At 41.3% G+C, this 24,227-nt stretch overlaps 1 protein-coding gene across 1 annotated transcript in view; it reads left to right on the top strand.

Annotated features, from left to right (window-relative positions):
* The window catches only part of ITSN1 (intersectin 1), a 140,547-nt gene that overhangs the window by 81,877 nt on the left and 34,443 nt on the right, over window positions 1-24,227 (top strand). The window contains exons 23-28 of the mRNA XM_018557456.1: window positions 1,013-1,098; window positions 2,875-3,041; window positions 5,698-5,743; window positions 6,930-7,051; window positions 11,863-11,980; window positions 13,464-13,655. Coding sequence (XP_018412958.1) covers window positions 1,013-1,098; window positions 2,875-3,041; window positions 5,698-5,743; window positions 6,930-7,051; window positions 11,863-11,980; window positions 13,464-13,655 — 731 coding nt within the window. The remainder of the gene's footprint in view (window positions 1-1,012; window positions 1,099-2,874; window positions 3,042-5,697; window positions 5,744-6,929; window positions 7,052-11,862; window positions 11,981-13,463; window positions 13,656-24,227) is intronic.

Below are 24,227 nucleotides of genomic sequence, written 5' to 3'. Positions count from 1 at the left end.
AGTGTTATGGAGCAAAAAAAGAAGTTAATAAAACATTTTAAAAAACGGTCCAAATGTATACCTGCCGCTGATTGGTGAGACTTTGTTTAGTCTGCACTGCTGGCATGTCCAATTTTTTTCAGTTTCTCTGTATTTTTTTGCAATAAAAAATGATGGATCTCTGAAGCTGGTCCATGAAAGTCAGGCTGTTCTTCTAGCAGCAACAGCCTGAGTGGGGAGACCCTCACCGTTTACCTGTAGGTTGGCTTGTGTTCAAGTTTTCCTCTTCAGAAGTAGGCAGAACTAAGGCATTATCCCTTCAAATATTTTAAGGGGGCGTTTATCAAATGTTTTAAATTTTATTTAAAATGTTTAAAAAATGTCCCCGGGTTCTTTTAAATGGAGTGGTACCGATCGCTGACATGCTTCCTCTGCAGCTGGCGACGTCCACCATGGCTAGAAAATCCTTTGCTGCCAGCACATAGCAATGTCTGACTGTCTCCCATGCCCCAGTTCTCCTGGGCTCACAAGAGTGGGTTGAATGGTGTGTAGTAGGGGCCAAAAGGGCCTTTCTGCAGGTGAAGTGGGAGGGGGGGAGCATTAGAGATGGGGTGAGTTTTACAGCCGGAGCTCCTTTTTTTTTTTTTTTTTACATTTTTGGGGCAGGAATTTTTTTTCCTTTTTTTTTTTATTTTTTTTAAAACTGGTAATGGGCTGTGCAGAGAAATTTCAAGTTATAATATAAAATTAAGGTTGAAGTATAGTATGTACCTTCCATCCACCATTGAGTGTCCAAATATGTGCTTAAATCCTGATTGGAAAAGCTTCAAACTGCCCAGGTATTCCAAAACAGGCTTCTGCTGGCAGGACACCTAGTGAGACAAAGGTAGAGACACAGCTCCCAGAAGTCACTTTGGGAACGATCTGGAACACGGTCGCTAGTGTCATTTACACACATTATGTAAGAATGGAGCTGCTGTTTATTTGCTGTCATCCATTAACCGCATATTTTTACTTCTATTTATTCTTAAAGTATTGACTCAACGTCTTCAGAAAGTCCGGCCAGTTTAAAGAGAGTCTCATCACCAGCATTCAAGCCAACTGTCCAACAAGGTGAAGGTACGTCTGCCGAACGTTTCGGGTGCTGCCAACCATTCTCTTTGTGAAAGTAGAAATCTGAAATGTAAAAGCATTGTAAAGTATAATTACACTGCACAAACATTGAGGACAATGTATTCGTAGATGTGCGATTCACCCTTTGGCCCCTCTTATGAGTGCAACTCTGTTTCTTCTTTGATCTAAGCAGTTTCCCTGTGGATGCACTAGGTTGTGGCACTTTTTTCCCCCCTATAGAGTAGCAGTGCAGATTATATGTTGATTATGTTGCCTTTGTGGTATGAAACATGTCTTGCTATTAAAAGGAACAACAAGTGGTTACATTGCCTCAGATTTTGAATCAAATGTATGAAACTGTGCACACTAAACCAAAAGCACTTTTTTTTTTTTTTTCCCTGTTGCTGTTTTTTTTTTAACTGTTATAGTGGACCCGTCTGCTAAAGTTGTTATCTGTTTTATCTTTTATGCTTCTCTAAACCAGTAGGTAGTAACCAAAGTTTATTATTTAGATGTCCTGAAAAAAATGCTTCTTCAGTTTCTTTCCAGTAACGGGTCATATAACCAGTGCTAAGGCATTGGTCACATGGTATTTATCATAGGGGCTTGAGGTAGTGATGTTCAGGCAGATCTAGTAAGTCAGTATTTCCTTCTGCAAAAAGTTTCCCTGCAAACTCCCCAGCCAGCCTGCAAAAAAAACACTGTCTAACTTCTAAAGTTAAAAACAGTGGTCTTAGTTGCATGTCTTCTGCAGAATATGTGGAAGGTCACACTGCCTTGTCAAGGCCCCTCTGTGTAGTGTGGTCCTAACTCTAATCTATGAGAGCCTCCATTTTGTAGCATTTATAGCAAAGAATGCATTGGGTGCAGGTTTGCCAGGAGCCAGCCCAACACCCTTATAGATACAGGGACACACAAGGTACCCCGCACATCACAATGGCAGCTGAAGCCCCCAACTAACCTGCAGCCAATTAATCCTTTGCTCCAAGATGGCGACTCATCATATGCGCTGCCGAAGCGGCGGAAGTCCCCCCCTGGATTTCCACTCGCCCCCACGCAATTTTCACTCGCCAATTGCGAGGGGGCGAGTGGAAATTTTGAGCCCTGGATTATAAACAAACCACACTACACAGAGGGGCCTTGACGAGGCAGTGTGGCTTTCCACATTTTCTGCAGAAGACTTGCAACGAAGACCTCTGTTTTTAACCTTAGAAAGTAGACTGGTTTTTTTAGGCTGGCTGGAGAGTGTGCTGGGAAATTGTTTGCTGTTGTAGTGTTTAAAGCCCTTCCATGTGCACTTCGCCTTAAAGCTGGTTATGAATTGATGAGTGTGCTTGCCATTTGTTTTGTTTGTAGTAATTTCTTCTGAACAGCCTTTGGCAGAGACCTGCATGTGACCAGTGGCTCGACATCCTCTTCAGTAATAACTTATGTTGATGTGAACAGACTTTTAATGCCTTGTCTACATGGACTTGTGTTTTTCTGCTGATAAATGTTTGTGATAAATGATTGCGTTATTGTGGGTTTTTTCCCCCCCACTATTTTACTTTTGTCATGCGTCATGCCATTATATTTGAATCTCAGTACGTCCAGTGTGTTTTAAATTGCTTTTTTTTAATGACTGGTACATCTTGCTCCACTTCCTGTGTTCACTTGAGACTTTGCTTGGAGTAAGCTGAGGAAGGGGATTGGGGAGGCTGATTTGAATATTGAGCATTTTTGCCTTTCTTTTCTGAAACTTTTGGGTAGGTAAACTTTATCCTGATTTACTGTTGCTTTCAGAATACATAGCGATGTACACATACGAGAGCAATGAACAAGGAGATCTGACCTTCCAGCAAGGCGATATGATAGTAGTCATTAAGAAAGATGGAGATTGGTGGACAGGAACAGTGGCAGATAAAACCGGTGTCTTTCCTTCCAACTACGTCAGACTAAAAGATTCAGAGGTAAAATGATGCACCTAAAGCCAAACTCTGGGAATAAATGATCATTTACACAGCGCACCGAGTGTGTAAAATATCATTAAAAAGCTGTATGTTATGTGGGAAAGGCTGCTGCAATGTTTAACAATTTTACTTTACAGCGTGCCAGCTCCTACACATAACTCTTGGCTTTCGGGCACTGTGGGGGTTGCAACTTGAGCAGTGAGGTGTTCCTATTGCATTCCTGCCCCTCCTCACTACTTGCCCATTCACAAAATATGTTCTGTGATTTAGAGGAGGAGAGCGTTCCCAGGCCCCTCCTCACCTCCTCCAATCACATGACGCCTTTACATTTTGTAAATGAGCGAGGAGGAGTGAGGATATGACTGGAGTAGTTCACAGTAGTAGTAGTCAACATTCAGAAAATGCAATGTACATTTTTTTTTTCAATGAATACAAGGCGTTGTCAGATTGAACAGGGTGGATAGGAGGTGCAGATAATGTCACGAATCCCCTCTTCCAATCAGAAAAAAAGTTTTTATATCTAGTACATTGGATAGATGATTTAGAACCTTGGTTCTCAACTGGTCGGTCGTGCCCCAAAGGTGAGTCGCGACCCCGTGTTCAGTGGGTCACCGCATGCCTTCCACTTTTTTAGGTGAGAGGCTCCTCAGCCTCCCCCTAGCGCATCACTTTCAGTTCTCGCGCCCAGCAGCTATTTAAAATATCCTGCCGAGTGTCAGCTTGAGGTGGAATGGGGCTATGGCCACGAGGGAGTTCCATACATTTGTACATTGCTTACAGCTCCCTCACATGTCCTGTAGAGGTGCCTGGACCGGAGTGACATCACATTCTGGCTCCCGGCACCTCTACAGGGCGCACAACGGAGCTGTACATGTAATGCACATATGGATGGAGCTCATTCACAGTTCAACAGATTGTGTCTGTAGTTGTTCATGTATGTCAGTGTTTTGGGGGGCTCATTCACACTTGTACAGTACGTTAATCGCATAGTACCGTGCGATTAATGCACTTTACCATTTGGTTCCCCCTAAACGCACCTCCCACCCATAGCTTGTACGCCTGCACTGGAACACGCGGTACCCTAATTCTGTGCACTCCATTGCAGTGCAACTTGGGTCGCGACTTAATGACCAAAGACATATGTGGGTCCTGAGGTTACAGAGATTGAGAACCACTGATTTAGAGTGTTGCAGAATCTGGCAATTTTGGTTGAATTACTAGGTTTCTGTGTTGACTTGTATTTTGCAAAGCATATTATCTTTTTTACATAATAGATTAATACCTAAAGATTTATAAGGATTAAAAAAAAAAAAAAAGTTTACATTTGTTTCAGGCTAACTAGCCTAGGGAGTATGTTTTGAAATCACACTATAAGATGAGATGATGGCCCTGATGTATTAAAGGAGAACTATTGGGTTAAGGCTTTTCCTCATAGTTCTCTTTAGGGTAACGGGAGGACACAAACTAGCGTCCTCCCGTCACCCTAGGCTCAGTCGCGGTATACTGAGATGCTGAAGCAGATCCCGACAATTGTGCTGGGATCGGCCCAGCTGCGTGACTGACAGCTGGCTGCCTATCTAGAGGCAGAGCCAGCTGTACCCGCCCTGTCCGTTCCGCCAGTCAGCGCTGGCGGGGAGGGGGGAATCCAGCCCCTCCCCTGTCACGGCAGAGAGTCGTGACCGGATCGAGAGGTGAGCGAACGCCGGTATGTGTTCGCTCACCTCCCGATCTACTGAGCCGACCTGTGACAGTCTCCTTGTCACAGGTCGGCTAGAACTATGAGGTGAGTGAAAAGCACTCACCCCATAGTTCTCCTTTAAAGAGCAACTCTTTTTAAAATTGATTTTCTTCTTTTGGGTTTACTGGGGAATTACTCCTCTGCCTGACCTTTTACTGCTTTCTGTTACCCTATGCTTGTCATTATAGTTGAGGTATTGTGTGTCAGAGCACACTATGTATATACAGTATATTGCCAATAACATTCTTTTACAGAGCTTGGCAGCTGAAAAGGGAAATGTTTTGGGTTTTTTTTCCCCCTAATATTACTAGTAGGAGTCCTTTTCATTTAATGTGAATGTACCTCTAAATTTGAATCAGAATTTCTTACTGATGTTTGATGTAAATCTACACTGCCTGGCCAAAAAAGTCACACACCCTAATATATCGTTGGTCTGCCTTTAGCTTTTTAATAACAGCACTCATTTGCCGTGGCATCATGTCAGTAAGCTTATGCAATGTCACAAGATTTATTTCCATCCAGAGTTGCATTATTTTTCACCAAGATCATGTAGTGATGATGGGAGAGTCAGACCACTGCATAAAGTCTTCTCCAGCACATCCCAAAGATTCTCAATGGGGTTAAGGTCTGGGCTCTGTGGAGGTCACTCCATGGGTGACAATAATGTCTCATGCTCCCTGAACCACTCTTACAATTTGAGCCCAATGAATCCTGGCATTGTCATTTTGGAATATGCCCAATGTGCCATCAGGGAAAAAAGCTCTATTGATGGCGCAACCTGGTCCTTCAGTATATTCAGATAGGCAGCTGACCTCATTTTTCCCCAAATCCAGGTGGTGTTTTATCTTTTTTGGGGGCCAGGCAGTGTATATTACCTTCTTGCCATCTTTCTAATGCACATTTTTTTGGCTTCTGTAGGGTGTTGGGATAGCAGGTAAAACGGGAAGCCTTGGAAAGAAACCAGGTGTGTGTTCAACACTTTCCTAGTAATTGAAAAAAATAAATAAAAAATTTGCTTTTTGAGGCTGAAGTTTATTTTGAGAATTCTGTGTATGGAAGAGCTACTGTGTCTTCAACAGTAATGTCTGCCTTCCTGCCAATAATTCTGCAACTATAGATAAAAAGTAAAAGAGAATCCAAACAAATGTTCTCCTGGCATCCAAAATAATTTGTAATATTAATTTAACTTCTCTACAGTTTGACATTTCAAATGCATGAAAATATTCCTTTCCAAAAGGGAATCAATTTTTGCATGGGGGCCCTCCTACAGCACAGGATTCTTTTTTACTGGAATTCAGGCAAGCTACATTTACAGGCAAAGAAGCACTGCCATAAAGTATGCACAGCATAGTAACCTTGCTGCCTAGTTTGCCCTCTTCAGTGATGACATGACTACTCTCCCGGACGCTGCCACTTTCATGTTCTCTGCTGCTTATTTTGGACCTCTTCTCGCTTCAGCCATTGATGTAACTCCTGCATATGTGCGCTGGAGTTACATTATCCCTGCTACTGGCTTCACATCTTAATAATACAGAGAGTGTACACCACTGTGCGCATATGCTGTAGACCGTATACACAAAAGTTCTTTAAAACTCTAACAATTTTGTTTTTTTCAACCACTTCTGTTGCTCTTTAACCTCCCTGACGGTAATCCCGAGTGTGGCTCGGGGTTCATTTTCAGTACCAAAAGCGGTAACCCCGAGCCACACTCGGGATTACTCTGTAGCGTCGCTTACCTTGTCCCTCCGAGCCCCACTGTGTCCTGCCGATGCCGGCATCCATCTTCCGGGTTCTTTCCCTGCGAGCGCCGGCGTCGCAGGGGCGGAACCGGCGAGATATTCAAAAGTAAAAAATAGAAAATAAAAAATTCAGAGTTAATCAGACCGCCTGGGAGGTTAAAGGTCTCCCATGCAAAATAGCACTGAGCCAGCATGACTTTATCCTTTTGGAGAACTAATTTATGACTCCAATTAACTTTTTTTTTTTCCCCCCAATTTTACCTTTTATGAACTGAGCAAATGAGAAGATTGGCAATTAAATGCACAATATTTATGCACCAGAAATAACCCATAGTAACTTTTGTCTCTAGTGAATACTTATCGTATAGTAGTGTTTTTATGTTTAATGGTTTAGCTTCTGTTTGCCTTCAGAAATTGCCCAGGTTATTGCCCCTTATGCGGCTACCGGTCCTGAGCAGCTGACCCTGGCTCCTGGCCAACTGATCCTGATTAGGAAGAAGAACCCCGGAGGCTGGTGGGAAGGAGAGTTACAGGTAATCTTTTGTTGTAATTGCATTCAAGGATGTTTAGCTGCCATGTGAGTTTGAAAAATATTCCACTGAGGTTTAACCTATGAGTTACAGAGGTTATGAAACCTCTAACTTTAAAGGATAACTAAACCCAAAGACAAAAATGTGATATTCCTCAATCGTCCATTGAGGGACACAGGTCTTGCAGAATTTTGATACATAGGGTTATGCGGCTGCCGTTAGGAGAAATGGACACTAGACAAAATGGCCCACCTCAAACCTGCCAAGATTTTTCCCATGATTTTTCTGGGGTGTACATAAGAATATAGAAAGTTGGGTTTTTCCTTTACATCCTACTACCCATCTTTGATAGGTTTCTTTATAAAGATTGGGAAAATCTGGGTATACGTTTTTTTGTTTTTTTTTTAGTACCAAAACACTTTAAATCCTTGTATCCTTTTCCTGAAGACTTTTTTAGAAAAAATTGGCTACTTCCAGTGAGGTTTATCCTCTAATTTCACGTCTGAATGAGGCTTTGACCTTCCTATTGCTGACGCTCCTGCATTTAAGGATTTTATTTTTTTGTGTAAAAAGGGATATTTACAATAGGTAGGTAATTGTCTATTTGAGGAATCCCTGGATAAGATTATAAAAAAAAAAGCTACGGGAGAGTCAACACTTACCTCGGATGCGGAAAAATAAGGATCAGTGTTGTAAACCTTTTCCATCTTATTAATCGTTACTTCCATTCTTCAAAACAAGCTTTTTGTTCCCAATCTCAAAAGACAATCTGACTGTTCTAAATCCCTTGAATCCTCAAGACGTCCTTCGGCAGTCAAAACCCTCAGACAAGTCCACTTCGGCATGAAGGACTGCCCACATTTTTTCTATCTCAGGTGGGGAGACTCTGATTGAATTTTTGGACATGTGAGAAGCTCATATTTCAGATGCTTAGGTACAAATTAGGGTTTCATCTCCCTCCTCCTCCTTGACTTCCCGTGGCTCCGCAGTGTTGGACGGACTTTTTTTTGTGTGCAATTCAAGGTCTACTAGATCAGGGTGGTGTTCCCATTCCTTTGGTGGAACATTTTTAAGGTTTTTCCTCAAACCTGTTTACATTTTCCAAGCCCAACAGTTGTCTTCATCCAATCTTGGATTTGAAAGATCTCAATGCTTCTGTTAGTGTTCATAAATTCAGGATACAATCCATTCGATCAGTTTTTTTTGTCAGAGATTTCTTTGGTTTCCATAGACATGAAGGATGTACATCTACACATTCTACTGCAAATAGATTGTGTTGGTCTGGTTACACAGTACCTCACATTGAATCGGTTATCTATGGTTCCCGCTATCAAGCACCTGTGTTTTCTAGGCAACCAATACTTAGTGTGTAAATATCATTATCCTGAAACTAGTCTTTATAAAATATCCACTTTTTGGATTTATTAAACTTCTTAAACATTACACGGGGAGTTGCACGTGTTATTCCTCCTGTTAGATCCCCACTTCCACTGTGGGACTTGAACCTGGTTTTACCTGTTTTACAAAAACCTCCTTTTGAACCAATCTGAGACCTTTCCTTGTTATCCAAAAGGTTGCCTTTCTTGTGGCCATTACCTCAGCTAGAAAAAATAATAATCAAAATATAACTGGTGACAATAAGGAATATGGATCAAAATTGCAATAATTATGATCAGCAAGATCATAACTAAAATAAAACCATAGGATATAAATTTAAATATTAAAGAAACAAAACTAAGTAACTCTTGGAATGCAATAATTAACTTCTCAGTAGCTAAGCAGAATGTGACAAAATGATGTGCAGATTCAACATGTTACGTCTCCCAGCTAAACAGATGTTCAAAAGCTCAAATTTCTACTGCGCAAAACTAACTCCTAATACTATGCACAGGACTGGCTAATCAGCCTAGAATCTATTTGAGGTAAAGATAAACTTCCACTGAGTTATTTTATTTTTATGTATATATCGCAACTAGACCATCGACTAGAAACTGAAATCCGCTTCAAGGAGACTCCATAATTATTTCTCCCAAGATTGAAAGGGAGACCATTTTTACTGCAGCTAAAATTACTCAATCCTGATGCTCACAATGACTAAATTAGATAGATAGATAGATAGATAGATCTAGTCAATTGCCTACAGATAAATAGAAATCTATACCAACATTTGAAAATTCTTTTGTCTTAGAGATGACAGCTTTGTGTCAGTGTAGCGACAAGAGATGTTCAGGTTCTATTTGGTTCAGTTCACCCTGGTAGCCCGTCCATCAGCTTCAGATCTCTCTCTCCCTCCTGTGTCTGTGTATGTCCTCCTGTATATTCTTTCCCTTTTTCAGTCTTCCAGTCTTAACTTTCTCCTAATTTTTATTACCCAAAAATGTGGGATTAGAAAGTTTATCTTAACCTAATTATGACATCATACACTCAGATTACCTTACTCCAAATTACCTGAAGAGGGCAATATTGGACTAGGAATAATTTTGGATTTTTCCTTAAAATTCCAATAATATTACCATTCTGACCTAAGTCCATAAAATTAAGAATGAATCAGATATATTGACATACCTTGTCATACTTACGGTCTCTTTAAGAAATATAATATAAGAGATATAGCTTGAGAGAGTCTGAGCAAGAACATCAATTCAATTTTCTTCTCCATACGTTGAGAATGAAGTAATTTGTACTAAGACACAGTGGTTACTCACATTCTTTCACTGATTACAAAAATAACAACATACCTAAAAACATTATTATTTATTTTTTTTAAACACCATATTAATAATATATACCAGTGATGGCGAACCTTTTTGAACCCGAGTGGCCAAACTGCGACGCAAAATCAATTTATTTACCTCAAAGTGCCAGCGCTAAAAATAAGTTTAGTACTGTATTGCAGTTCGGGCGCTCGGGTTTAAGAAACGTTCAACATCACTGCCTTAGGCCCCAATTCACACCAAGCGACATACCTTACAAGCGGGGCCGGGATAGCGCAACTGTTTGGGGTGACGTTCCAGCAAAGACCGCACGACCTTCACCGTCGGGGCTGCATTCGAAAATAGAAAAATTGCGCGACATCCGCGGGAAAAAGGGTCCTGCTGAAGCGACGGGCGACATGGAACTGTACATTAGAACAGCTCCATTGAATAACATTGTACTCAATTAAGTATGTAGATGCTTCGTGCAATACTAATAATACAATTTAAATTATTGCTAATACCATTCCTTTCAAATAATAATAATGTATCCAAGATAACTTTTATGGTGAGCTCTTTTTCCTATATGGTGAGAAAGGAAAAAAATATATCATGGAGTCTCTTTTGTTCTAAAGTATGAGACATAGCAATTCCATCAATCTCAGTACAACACAGTCTGGTACCATGGTTAGTCCTTATCTCGTCGTTGTTGTCTGGTACCCCCACAATTTACAACCTGTGAAAGTATGTGGTAAGGCTCTGAGAATCGCTGATAGAGTTTTTGTCCAGAAACCATGAACTCAAATTCACCTTTTATACTGATAGAATAGACCGAACAAAGTTGGCTTCCCGGATGCCCATATTACATTATGTAGAACAAAATGTATAGGCCTGACAAACACTTTTGCAAAGTTTTATTGATGTTTCTGCCTCCTCTGATGCTAGTTTTGGCAGAAAAGTCCTTCACGCAGCTGTTTAAATGTTATTTTTACAGTTACATAGTTATTGTTAAACTGGTTCTTTGGTTGTTTTTGTGGTCACTCCTCTGTTTGGACATCCCTACACATCAGAATTCTTCAAGAGCTCTGTCCCTCAATGGACAAAATAGGATTTTATTTTTACCATAGTCCATTGAGGGACACAGCTCCTGCCCCTTATTTCCTTTCATACTGCTTGCTACAGCTGGCAGATGTGAGGTGGGATGGGTTATGTCCCTAAAGTGGAAGGCTTTTATTTTTTTGTTTGCCTAGTAACTATTTCAGAGGCAGAATTCTTACAGAGGCAGATACATATAATAATTCTTCAAGAGCTGTGTCCCTCAATGGACTCTGAGAAAAGGATTTTACAGGGAAAAACAAAATCCTATTATTGCAGCTTACTAGTCCCTAGATGTTGGGGCTGTATTTTCTTTTTTTGGTTAGTTGCCAAAGACCCTACATAATCACTGGTTGCAGAGGGGAGATTCCTGTGCACCCACTGAATGATAAATATTGGTTTATATTATTACAAGGGATGTCAAGCTATCTATCTGTGTAAAGCCTAAATCTGTATCTTCAGCTGAAGCACCATATACATGCAGAGTACTGCCACACATACTTGTTGTCCTCTCCTTGTATAGGTAGAGCTTGGCATGTTTGCACTGATGACATTTGTTGGCATTTCCAGTGTTTGGATTAACCTCACACAAACAGAAGGCATCTTGGGGGCACAGTTAGTAATATTATCCAAGTACACAAGTTTCCCTGACTTTTGACTCTACTCAACTTCCTTTTGGATGGAAGAGTATCTGATAGCTGCAGAAAATGTTTTATGTTTACTTTTGAACTCCTCTTACTTTAAGCCTATGCCGATTGGGTTTTTGCTTGTACTAGTGGGTTTTGCATTATCATGGGGATGCAAAACCTGTCAATTCTGAAGCCTCGAAAACTGATGTCAATCTGATCAAATCGACACAACCCCGAAGCCTGTCGACATTCCTACCTAGAAGTGAAACCTAAGTAGTGCTTCAGATGTCCTAAATCTTAAATGACTAGATAACTTTTTTTTGTTTTTTTTTAATTCAATGTAATGTATTTTATTTTCAGGCTTTCATTTTGTTCTTTTATGTTTGTCTGTTTTCAGGCCCGTGGGAAGAAGAGACAGATTGGTTGGTTCCCTGCCAACTATGTTAAACTTTTGAGCCCTGGTACAAATAAGAGCACCCCTACAGATCCTCCAAAACCAGCAGTGTTACCGACCAGTAAGTATTTCACCGTCTTTCTGTAATCAGATTACTATGTTGTGCTTTGTTTTTCTCCTAAATTGAGCTGTCAGTGTCCACGTATCTTGATTCATTATTAAACATGCTTTTCTACTGCATTTTACAACATTTGTCTCTAAGCACCTGTCTGCGGTCACATTTTAAACCCTAATGACGGTTCTGTTATTATATTTCCTTTTGATCATTAGTCACCCTTCAAACTTCCTTTTTGGATATAAATTGTCCTTGCATATATGTTCCACACTGGTAGGGGTCTGTGGGTCACCTTGGTGTTTACAAGAACCTTGGCGATATCTTGATAAGGTGTGCTCAGAATGATGACGCTCACAACTAACTCTTATAACCAGACTCCTATAACTCCTTGTCTCACGGTTACTGATGTGCGTTTTGAAATAATAAAATATAAATCTATATTTTGGTGACCTCCATCAGCTATCAGTGGCCTTTGTATTAACTATTTTTTGCATCTAATGTAGCCCTAACATTGTTGACATTCCTTAATGCAGTTTTAAGAATGCAAACAGAAATTGTCCACCCAAATCCATAAGAGTATGTATTTGGTAAAATCTCAGCCTTTGAATGCGTTTGTTTCATCCCCACCCCAGAAAAGCTAAAATTTAATTTCCATTCCTTTTTGTTACTAATGCGCAGATTGAGGAGGATGTACAGACCTCCTAGCCACCATGCTTCCCTATGAAACTTTCTTGTCATTGTTTCGAAGTCCAATGGTGGATTCACTCTAGCCTTAATGCATCCGAATATGTTTCTGTTTTTGGTGGTTGCTGCAGACTTAATCCACTTCATGCTTTCTTACTTCTCTCATGGCAGCGATGATAAGATATCCGTGCTTAATAAGACACAGGTCTACATATCTGCCATGGCTGTTCCAAGTACATTGCACCTTCCCCATTATAGTTGTAAAGTATTTTACATTACTATGGAAAATACAACACCCAAATCTCCTAGGTGGGCAATGGTAGAGCTGCTAACTATGGCACAGAAATCTTATCACTGGAGTCCATGATTCACCAGACTCGATTACTAACCAAAATCACTTTTGTGTGGCCTGGCCCTTTAAAGGGAATGTATAGTGATTGTGACAATCCATCATACTAAATATTTAGACATTCACAGTTTCCATTAAAGTCCAAGGAAAAATGTGGGTCCCGAGGTTACACAGGTTGAGAACCACTGCATTAAAGGTTTGTTAGATAACAAGCTGCATGCTAGCCCCAGCCATCTTACTTCTTTAGAACTAGTATTCAGCACTTGAGTGAAACATTGGCTGCCTCTGTCTTGGGCATCTAAGATTGGGATTTTGCTTGATAATGGATTTTCTTTAAATTTCGCTCATAAACATTTTGACAATGTATCCTGATCAGAAACGTTGCTGAAAAACCACTTGCATAATGATGAAAATCACATCGGCCTGTGAGTGACCCTGCTTTGTGTTTCTTTGTAGCATGCCAGGTTATTGGGATGTATGATTACATTGCACAGAATGATGATGAGCTGGCCTTTTCCAAGGGTCAGGTGATCAACGTACTGAACAAAGAAGATCCAGACTGGTGGAAAGGTGAACTGAACGGTCAAGTGGGTCTCTTCCCATCCAACTACGTCAAGCTGACTACAGACATGGACCCCAGCCAACAGTGTGAGTACATACAGGTGGACTACTTCAATTTCTGTTACCTTTCTATTTCTCCTTAATTACATGCAGCATTGCTGTGATTCTGCGGCTCTTTGCAGAAATCAAAGCTTTGTCTTGTGCTGCCTTAAACCCGTCTCTTTGACGACCTTCCACTTAATGATCCCAAATGCTGACATGACCATAGCCCAGCTATCCAGTCACTAGCATTATAACACATTTCATGTGACCTTTCATTGCTTGGTACCCAAGAATAATGCATTCCATAGGTAGGACAAAGACTGCTTTACTTTTTTTAATTTAGAATTATATTCAACTATTTAAAGACCACCCAAAATATTTAATAGGTTATACATGGGCTCCAGCTGTTTGAATCACCCATTGGCTTTTGTTTGTTGCAAAATTATGGCTTTACCTCTGATCCCTGCAGCCCAAATGTCCTTTACAGCTTGTATTTTATCTAGTCCAGGTCTCCTTGCTGGAGCCTAAAAGTCTTCTCCTTTATAAAATCCAGCGGGCCTTGCCTGTTCTAAAGCCAAAAATACTAATGGGAAAGCAGAGGGAAGATTTGGGAACCATCTGAGGCGCAATAAGCCAGTTCAGGATTTATTTTTGTATTTGCCCAATGCAGAAATACCAGTTTTTGGGATGGCATTAGCCTTTAGTATGCTACTCATGTTTTTGTACTAAATCACATTACGTGACCTTAATCAATATGGAACTAATAAAGATAATGTACAATTTCTCCATTGATGTTTAAAAGGTCAGCTTGATGATCATTTTATTAGCATTTATTTATTTGAAGTTGTTTGTTCAGATTGTAATAATTTATGTGCCCTGAGGCAACTATATTTGCTCATTCCATTCTAAGGCTCTGCCTCCAGCCTCACTGTACTACACAGTGGTTTTGCCTCACTGTTCCTTCACAATACAAGTTAGCTGACTTACTAAAATAATGCAGTCCCTGTAGCTGATAGGGTTGGATCAAATACGGAACCCCATCTAGTGGTTATTCTACAAATCTCTATATTCAATGCAATATTAAAAATATGGATGAGGGCACATTTAGCAATGTGAAAATCCTATATAAAATATTTCAAGGTTAGCGCTGTACTAAAATATTTGTGCTTACTAGTAATACACTATATATCCCCTTTCATGCTGAACTTCAAGGACAAAACCTTTCATTAAAAGATATTCCTCAATTGGCACGAAGGATATAATCCCACTTTGTGTGCACCGAATGTCTTTGCAAACCCAATTGTTACCTTCGCTGTGCTGCACATAGGCTGCGCAGAGAGTGGAGCTGTGGTAAGGCCCACCCACTACAGGCTCCCTGCAGAAAACCACAGGAGGCGGTGGATCCAAGACCTGGCACCTGCAAAAGGAGAGGGAGCAGTAGGGACCGGCAGTTTCACACTGGATTACTGCTCAGATCTGCTATAAAGATGATTTGTGTTGTGCGGAACAAATGTACAGCAGATGGAGGGCCACTAATTTCTAAGGTCAAGGTCTAGTGCAAGTCTTCTGCTTAATCTAAGCCTGGTGTAAATCTTCATCTTTGATCAACTTTATTTGATGGAATGTTAAAACTGTTTATAGAACAGAGTACAAGCTATTGCAGGGAATACCAGAATTAGAAACCAATTAACATCGGTAATAAAACTTATGATAGTTTAGGTTTACATATCTAGCACACCAGAATTTTTGTAGTATAGAACAGAAAAAACATGATAAAAAGCATCATGTTGTAATAAATTGTTGGTGGAAGGTATGGCTGAATGGCATTCATTTCATTCACTAAAAGTGGAAAACCCCTTTAAACTTGTATCCACTTACTGAATTTCCACTTTTGCAGTCAAATTTAGTAAAACCCCTCCATATGTTTGTGTTCCTGTTCACACAGCATACTGAAAAATAACTTTTAAAAAATGTCTTAAATATTAGATGTTTTGTTAAATGGAGCCAGACCCTTCACCCATTACAGCCCCTCCTAACATTTCAAAGGAATAGAAGCAAGAAGAAATTGTAACCCTTAAAACCCTAACCCAAGTAAAAGCAATTTAAACTGCAAGAAGCATTTGTTTTAGGATTATGCTATGTGAATGGCAACATCTAACAAATATAAAATGGGTGTTATCCCAATTTGGCTGCACAAGTGGAAATACACTTTAAAGATCTGATGTAGTGAACCGTGCAACTAAAAAAAAATGGCCTTGCAGTTACCATTTATTACCCTTTGTGTTCTGTTGCCCGTGTAAAGGACCTTAAATTATCCACTGTGTCAAATAATGTGCCTGTGCTGTGGTGGAATTGTTGGCATGAGATGTTATGTGGGGTTTTTTTTTTTTTTACTTTTCTCCCTTGAACAAATTGCTAATTATTGTGGTTTTAGCTACCCTATGACAGCCAGTAGTCAACTTTTGACAATTTCTGTGTAGTCAGACTAAATACTTTAAAAACATGTACAGTCCAGGATAGGTAATGAATATTAGGTATTCGCCGATACTAGTATCTGTATCAGTGCCGATACCCAGTATTTGGGTGAGTACTCGCCCAAATGCTGTGATACTTATCTCCGATACCGGAACTTCCGGTCAGAGGGAGATTTCCCTCTGACCACAAGTGCCAAGGAAGCATGGAGCCGGCTTCCTTTCCAATCAGGAAGCCGGGCGCTGGGTTACGACCCGGCTTCTTGATTGGGTAGGAAGCCAACTTCACTTGTTGCTAGGCAGCCTGGCTTCCTAACCAATCAAGAACCCGGACGGCGCATAATAACTCCCCTCCCGGCTTCCTGATTGGTAGCCAGGCTCCCTAGGAACAGGTGAAGCCGGCTTCCTAGCCATTCAAGGAGGCAGGTCATGACGTGCCGCCCGGCTTCCTGATTGGCTAGGAAGCCAGCTTCACCTGTTACTAGGCTGTCTGGCTTCCTGACCAATCAGGAAGCCGGACGTCACCGTATTAGTCACTGCCCGGCTTCCTGATTAGTAAGGAAGCCAGGCAGCCTCGGCATGTGAAGCCGATGTTCTTTTGCTAGAACACCAGCTTCACAGGCAATCAGGAAGCCGGGCAGTGTATCATGACTTCCTATCTGAGCACATGGCCCCGTACTTGGTATCGGCAAGTACCGGGAAAAAAAGTATCTGTACTCGATATCGAAAATCCAGTATCGGTGCATCCCTAATGAATATATCACTCGGCTCATGTATTTATAAAATGATGGAGTTGTGCTTTAGTTTAGTTGATAGTCCCTTCATACCTAATGATTTTTTCTTGATCGGACAGGATACAGGTAGATTCAGAGATGAATGTTTAATATGCAGATATCATCAGATGATTTGGACCCTCATATAACCCCTCCCACTCCCAACAATCCTCAGTTTGCTATTCTCGCTTGGTGATGGATGCCTCCTCTCCCGAGGGAGATGTGTGTAAGACTGATTACCTTATTTCCTTTAATCTCTAAATCAGATTGAGATATGCACTGGGTAAACTGAGTCCCTGAAGACCCCCCTTGGGGGGGTCTTGCTGTATAAATGTGAGTGAAGCTGAAGGTCAATGGTTGTCCCTGGTTCTGAGTGCTGTTCTTCCCAGTCCTGTGGTCTTGTGTGTGGGCTGTTCTAGCCTCCTGTGTTTCCCCTGGCGCCTCTTCACTCTGTTGGGACCCCCTTCTTTACCTGGGTATTTTTTGGTTACAGTGGTTTTGGCAACACTATGCTGGTCCTTGATGCCCAAGGGCACTGCCTCGGGCACCTAAGGATCAGCTGTAATCTTCGGCCATATGCATACACCTGTGGGGGGTGGGTGTCTGACTGTGGTCATGTGCAGGAATGGATGAACCGATGCAGTGGTGGCCATCTTAGGATCCCTTCGTAAGCAGGTCACATGTGGAGTTGGCAAAAGAAACCTTGCGGACTGCATATTTAAAGACACCTGGGCAGGCTGCAGAAAGAAACAACACTAGTTGAGAACTGCTGAGACCTGTGTGGGTATCCTCGTTAGCCCTTCATTTACCAGTCTGTAAGTACCCTTTGTGGGGTCCCTCACTATGGCGGACTCAAATGCAAAGTGACAGATGGAAAAGGGATAGTCAGCTCCACTGCTACTAACTGGCAAGGTGGGGCTACCTGAGGCTTCCCCCGGGCACTCTGCTCTTGATGGCCTGTGTATTAGCCCACCTTTAAGCTCACTACCCTCTTTAATGTGTATATTGCTCCATCAGGAATGCTCCACTCTTTCTGCCTTAGCAAGGGGGATTTTACAGCCTCCATGATGGTCTTCATAGGTCAGATATCTGCTGGGGGACATGTGTTGGCCTTTACGGCCGTTTGGGTTTGAGGCCTCCCAGGATCTGAATTTTCCCCAGTGCAAGAGAGGCTCTACAGAAGGTTTTGCAGCAACCGCTGACCTCAGAAGTTATAGTCCTTGTTCTTTAGGAGGAGACGTTCCAGAGGTTTTATTCCAATCTGTACATGGTTCCCAAAAGGAATGGATGGATGGATGCATCCCATCCTGGTCCTGAACTGCCTCCAAAAGATTTTTTTTTTTCTGCACACTTGAAATTGGTGCTTAGTCATTTCCCCTCCTTCATGAAGGGACATCAAGGATGCCTACCTGCACGTGCCATTTCTTCCTGCGCACCAACGGTTCTTGCTCTTTGCAGTGGGCAAAGATAACTTCCACATTGTGGCATTTAACTTTGGCCTTTTCTAAAGTGCTAGCTCATTTTCGCTCTGTGTTCTCAGCGTGTCCACATTGTGGCATACTTGGACGACCTTTTGTTAAAGGCCTTGTCTGACCAGGCACCACGGTCAGTCGATGTCCAGAGAATGACTTTAAACCTACAATGTTTCAGGGGATTTTCAACCTTCAGGAGTCAACATCGGATCCCAGTTAACATCTGAAATACCGAAGTCTTCTCCTGGGCATGAACCAGGCCCAGGTGTTTTTTCTCCTGGTAAAGGTTCTTTCTCTGTGTTTACAGTGGCTCGCTAGGTGTCCTAGGGACTTTGACTGTACAGAAGATGTTGTTGATGAGGGAAGCCAGACAGTCCATTAATGTACTGGAGATGAGAATGATTATAACCTGCCTGCAGCACTGGACGTGCCATCTTCAGGGGTTACCTACTGAGGGTCCAGTCCAACAATGCCATGGCCTTGGCATACATCGTCCATTAGAGAGGAACCAGAAGTCATGCAGCTCAAAGACCTGATCATAGCATGGGCAGAGCTTGAAGGCTTGGCCTTGACTGTCGTGCACCTTCCAGAAGTAGATAGTTGACAAGTCAGTCTTTATCAGTTGGATTCAGGGGAATGGTCTCTACACTATGAAGTATTTCTGGAGATTTGCTGCCACTGGGGAACAGTAGACTTGGATTTTCTTGTGTCCAGACTCAGCAATAAACTTAACAGGTTTGAATTCCAGTCTAGGAATCCGTAGCCCTTTGCAGTGGATGGTCTGGTGATTCATTGGGATCAGTTCTCCCTGATCTACGGCTTTTCTCCCTTGAAGATCCTTCCTTGTCTCCTGCACAGGATTGAGGCTGTGGGCATCTCAGTGATCCTCATGTCTTCTAACTGACCCAGACGTATGTGGTGCACATACATCCTTCGGATGCTACCGGACTCTCCATGGCTGCTTTCAGAATGTCGAGACCTTCTGTCTCAAGGCCCTGTATTCCATTCTGCTCCTTAGATGCTGCCTTTGACAGCTTGGCTGTTAAAGCCCAGGTCCTAAGGGATATAGGTTTTTTTGTTTTGTTTGTTTTTTTAATTCTTGCAAACCACGAAGTTTATCTCATACAAGGTGTACCATTGCAACTGGAGGGCCTACTTTACCTGTTGTGAACAGTAGAAGTTTTATCCTTGGAAATACTTTTGTGGGATTTATTTTAGCCTTACTTCATTGGGGGTTGGGTCAGCACCTGGCCCTCCATTCACGTGTTTTCTAAGTTTTTTTCCAGTGGAAGGTCAGGATTCTGCTGATGGTAATTTTGGCCATAAGGTCCTACAGTTTGCTGAGTTTGTGTTTTTTCCCCTTTTTTTGTTCTGTTTTGTGGGCCAGTTGAGGTTTGTTGCTGTGTTTTGCCCACCCCTCTATTCTATTGATTTTGGATGTCCTAGTCATCTCCGAACCTGCCTGTGTCATGTACTGTAAAATCAAGAAAATACGAACTTTGACTTGCCAGTAAAATCTGTTTCTTGGTGTACGGTACAGGACACAGGACTCTTCCCCTCTATGCCCCCTGTTGTTTGCTTAAAAACTGAGGGGTTCCTGGAGTGGGAGGGGTTAAAGAAGCTATGGCCAGTGTCCAATCACCTGATGATACCTGCATATTACCCAATTGTCTCTGAATCTGCCTGTGTCCTCTACTGTACTCCAAGAAATGACTTGGTGTTCTAGAACACTGCAGGGTAACTATTCCTCTTTTGTGTTCTTCATAAAATAACTAAAAAATCCAACAGGAAGAATGGAAAACCTATAAAATGGCTGCAGTAAATGTGTAGACCCAGGAACTAAGTCTTGTGCACTGGAGTCCTAATGAGATGTAAGAAACTGATAGTGGATTTAAAGTGTATGTGAAAGTAAAATGAAGGGAAAAAAAGAAAAGTTTAGTCAGTTTAAACCAGCTTATGTAAACTTTTTTAACCCCTGAAATAATTTTCGGGTCTCTGGTAACCCCTGATAAAAGTTACATTAGCATGACCAGTAAGATGTGTATATATAATAAGTGAAAAAATAAAGAATGTGACACCCAAATTTAAAAATGGGCATTTAAATTCAACCAGAAATGAAATGTGCCCCTTACAATTACCAGAGGGTAGGGGGCAGCCTACATTGGTTGTCAGTGAAGAAGGGTCTCTTTACACTAATGGTCAGTGGGCAGCTTGCCCTTCTTACACTGGTTGTCAGTGGGAGTGCTATCCCTTACTTTGGTGCTTTAGAGGGAAGAGTGCTCCCCTTACAGACAGCTAAAAAAGATCATTGGTGTCAATGGTTACCCGAAAGATGAGGGAAAACTCCATTAGAGGCTCTCTAATGGCTCTGCAAGTGACGTTGGCACCAGAGCCATACAGGTACCATATGGTGGGAGATCAATCTGCAGTTCAGCATCAAAGGAACTAGCAGAATGCCATGCAAAAGCATAAGGAGCCTGCAGTTCCGGAGTCAGTTTGTGCTGTCACAGGCTGACCTGCCTAGAGCCCGGCTGTTCCCCCACCGCCTGCCATGCCGAGATTGTCTGTACACAAACTGGCATCAGTTGGTGGAAGCTACCGATTGCTGAACAGTGTGGATGGAGGAATCCCCCACTATGTTCACTGTATGCTGACAGCGGCCGCCAGTCGCAGTCAGGTTACCCGAATGGTACTTGCTGCCAAAGATTTTCCAACCAGCTCCTTTAATATTCTGATCCAGGGATACCGGGCAGAAGGGTGCCGATGGGCACCAATTGTGCACATTTTTGCATAGTGTATTTTCAGCTTTATGTCAAGAAATTATTTGAATGATACATAAACATGGGTGTTACTGAAATTTGTTAATATGTTTAGTATTCACATACACTTTTTAAATCTGCAGCATCATCTGAAATACTAAACATATTATTAGGACTGATCCTTTTAATAGTTTTAAATTGTTTCCTCTAAACCATTGTTCCCAATAGTTCAATATTTATACAACTTCCATATCTCCATATCACTCCCTGTGTGTAGCATGCTGGTTTTCATTTCCTTTACTTTTCTTTTGCATCTTGTAGAGTCATTGTTGTAGTTTTGTGGTGGTGTTTTTTGTTTATTTTTTCCCCTTTTCATTTTCGTTTTGCTTATGTGTTGTTTTCCTCCTTTTTCTAGGAATCATATGTTGTCCACCCCCCTACTCAGGCTTGAAAGTCCTCAAAGAGACCCACTATCCCCATATCACTGCCCAGAGGGATGATGGGAGATGCAGCCTTGATCATGTGACTACCAGCATGATCATCCACTGCCTTCTGACTAGAAGACCCCGCTGCACAGAAATCTTACCTCATTTTTCCATTTAGATGCATGTGACCATATTATTGTATCCACAGTTCCTCAAGCAAAAATAAAATAATTGATGCTCAAAGAGTACAGAGGATAGTGGGTCCTTTTGTGGCTTTCTCATCATACAAAAAGAAAAAAAGTTATAAATCCCAATTTCATGAAAGTTTCTGTTCAGATTTACCATCTAGATCTGAACGTGTAATCCTCTTAAGTATAAAGTCATTATAATAATAATAAAATAAAAAAAAGTATATAAAAAAAGTTTTTTTAATTTTGTTCACTCAGCAAAAAGACCCACTATCGAGGAATGCTGCATGTACTATTGAACTGTACCCATAAATATTTTATTTTAATTAATTTCGTTTTATTCATGTTTTTTGTTAGTATTATATGTTTAACTAAATTCAGTGTCACTTAAAGGATATGTCCTTATAGAATGTGTATACAGCTCCTTGGTTTTGCATTAGTGTCAATACAGAATTAGCATGTTTTGTATAAGGACAAGAAGCTAAAATGTATCTTTATGTGCAATGTGTTTTGTTTTTTTGTTTTTTTTTATCTGGTTTAAAGGGGCACTTTTTACAAAATGTATCTTGGTTACCCTCCAGGGGTATCTGAATTATGTAAAACAGGACTTCATGGATGTATGCACTCTAACGTTATATTCTGCTTTCGGCTGGGCCTCAAAAAGCGCATTATCAATACCTATGACTGTTGTTCCACCCACACTCTCTACTGCAAATATAACACATCTCACACAAACTTATGCAAAGCAATGTGACAACCTTTTCTGTATTTTATATAGAAATATATATGCAGGTCACATCTTAGGTCAGGCAGCCACATTGTACGGTTAAAAACCATGCATATTATGTCTAGTCCCAGGGTAGACAACCTTGGCGTTTCTGCTATGGTGAAATGACAAGTCCCATGAGGCAATGCAAGACTCTTTACAGCCACAGGCATGACTCCCAGAGGCAGGCCATTTGTAGATTCACCACAGCTGGAGTGCCGAGGTTGCCTGCCCCAGGCCTACTCTGATGTATGGGTGGACCCGGAGACTTGTGATAGGCTGGTTACTGAGAAACCTAGAGGTTGTCGGAGTTGGAAATAGGGCGGCCTTTCCTTGGGACCAGTTTGTCTGAAATCCATCGAGAAAAAGAGCAGTTAGGTCTTTAGAGGTTTCTCACTGAAAGAAAGGTCTGAAAATGGCCTTCACTGGTTGCACAGGTATCATGGAGGGAACCAAGGAATGAATGGTTTTAAATGTGTCATTCTCTTAAAGGGATTTTCCAGGATATTTGAGAAAATGTAATGCCGATTGTACAACTGACCTGTTAGGGTTACATGAGCAACTCTTCTGGTTGATGATCCCTTTCTGCTTAGCACAGGTACTGACAGATCTAGAATAATCACAAAGCAATTCATTTGAATACAGTCTGATTGGCCTTGTGTCTATCAGGCCACTTCCATCTGACTCTTCATGGGAGAAATCTGTAACCAGGACAGATTTCCCTAAATGGTGGATTTACAGGCTGGTCGCCACCAGCCTGTACGGTTTTACCTATTGTCACCCTACGGTGTGATTGGTTGTGTGTCTTACTTTGCAACTGCTGCCTTATGTCTGAGTACCTTGAACTGAACTCCATGCACATACGAGAGGCAAATGAATGCAACTCTGTAGTACTTGATACAGGATTTTTTTTTTTTTTTTTTTTTTAAATGTAAGTTCCTATCAGCCTTCTGCAGTCCTTGTACAGCAGAATTTACAGAGGTGTAGGGAAAACCTGCAAAAGGAGCCAATCAGGTGTGCTACAATGCAAGAAACATGATAGGTGGAGAGAGGAGTTCATCAGTGTGCTGCTTCACTTGTCACTGTCCAGTCAGTGTGGGGGTTGGAGGGGACCTGCATGTGAAAGTGAAACAGCTGCAGGAAAATATCCCCCCCTGCCAGGCAGAACTGTGCTTTGGTACAGAGCTGTGTATATCTAAGGACTAGATGTATGTAAATGCATTCCTTGTGGCATTCAAAACAATATATGTATATTTTTGGCTGATTTATGGCTCCAGTAAAGTGGTTGCTATGGATTATCACACTCTGCACATGCTCATTGTTTTTGACACAGCTTTATGAATAGGCCTAGGAAAGCGTAATTAAATAAGAATAGTTGAATCACGCTACCATGTTTCACCTGCATATGAAAGTGCAGTGTGCAGGACTAAGAACTTTTGAAGCTTTTACAATCCTGGAAAACCCCTTGCAATAATTTCGCTGAGTGAATATATGCTCCTTTTATGTTTGTTCTGCTTTTCACCATCATCTTCAGGACAAAGAATGTATACACTATTTTAACCTGGAATTAATTGCAATGTTTACATATTTTTTATTATTTTAACTAGACTGTGGAAATTGTCATTTTTAGAAGCTCAAAATGTTGTAATGTGCTGTAACCCTCGTTTATCTGTCTCTTGGTACACTAGCCTCTGCTTTTAATGCTTTGGGCTGAGGAGACAAGATGGAGGAAAACGGGATGCATCCCAGACTAGGTCTTTGTA

This window comes from Nanorana parkeri, unplaced genomic scaffold (assembly GCF_000935625.1).
Source record: "Nanorana parkeri isolate BGI_ZX_2015 unplaced genomic scaffold, ASM93562v1 scaffold284, whole genome shotgun sequence".
Taxonomy (NCBI): domain Eukaryota; kingdom Metazoa; phylum Chordata; class Amphibia; order Anura; family Dicroglossidae; genus Nanorana; species Nanorana parkeri.
This window is presented reverse-complemented; position numbering and strand designations above follow the sequence as displayed.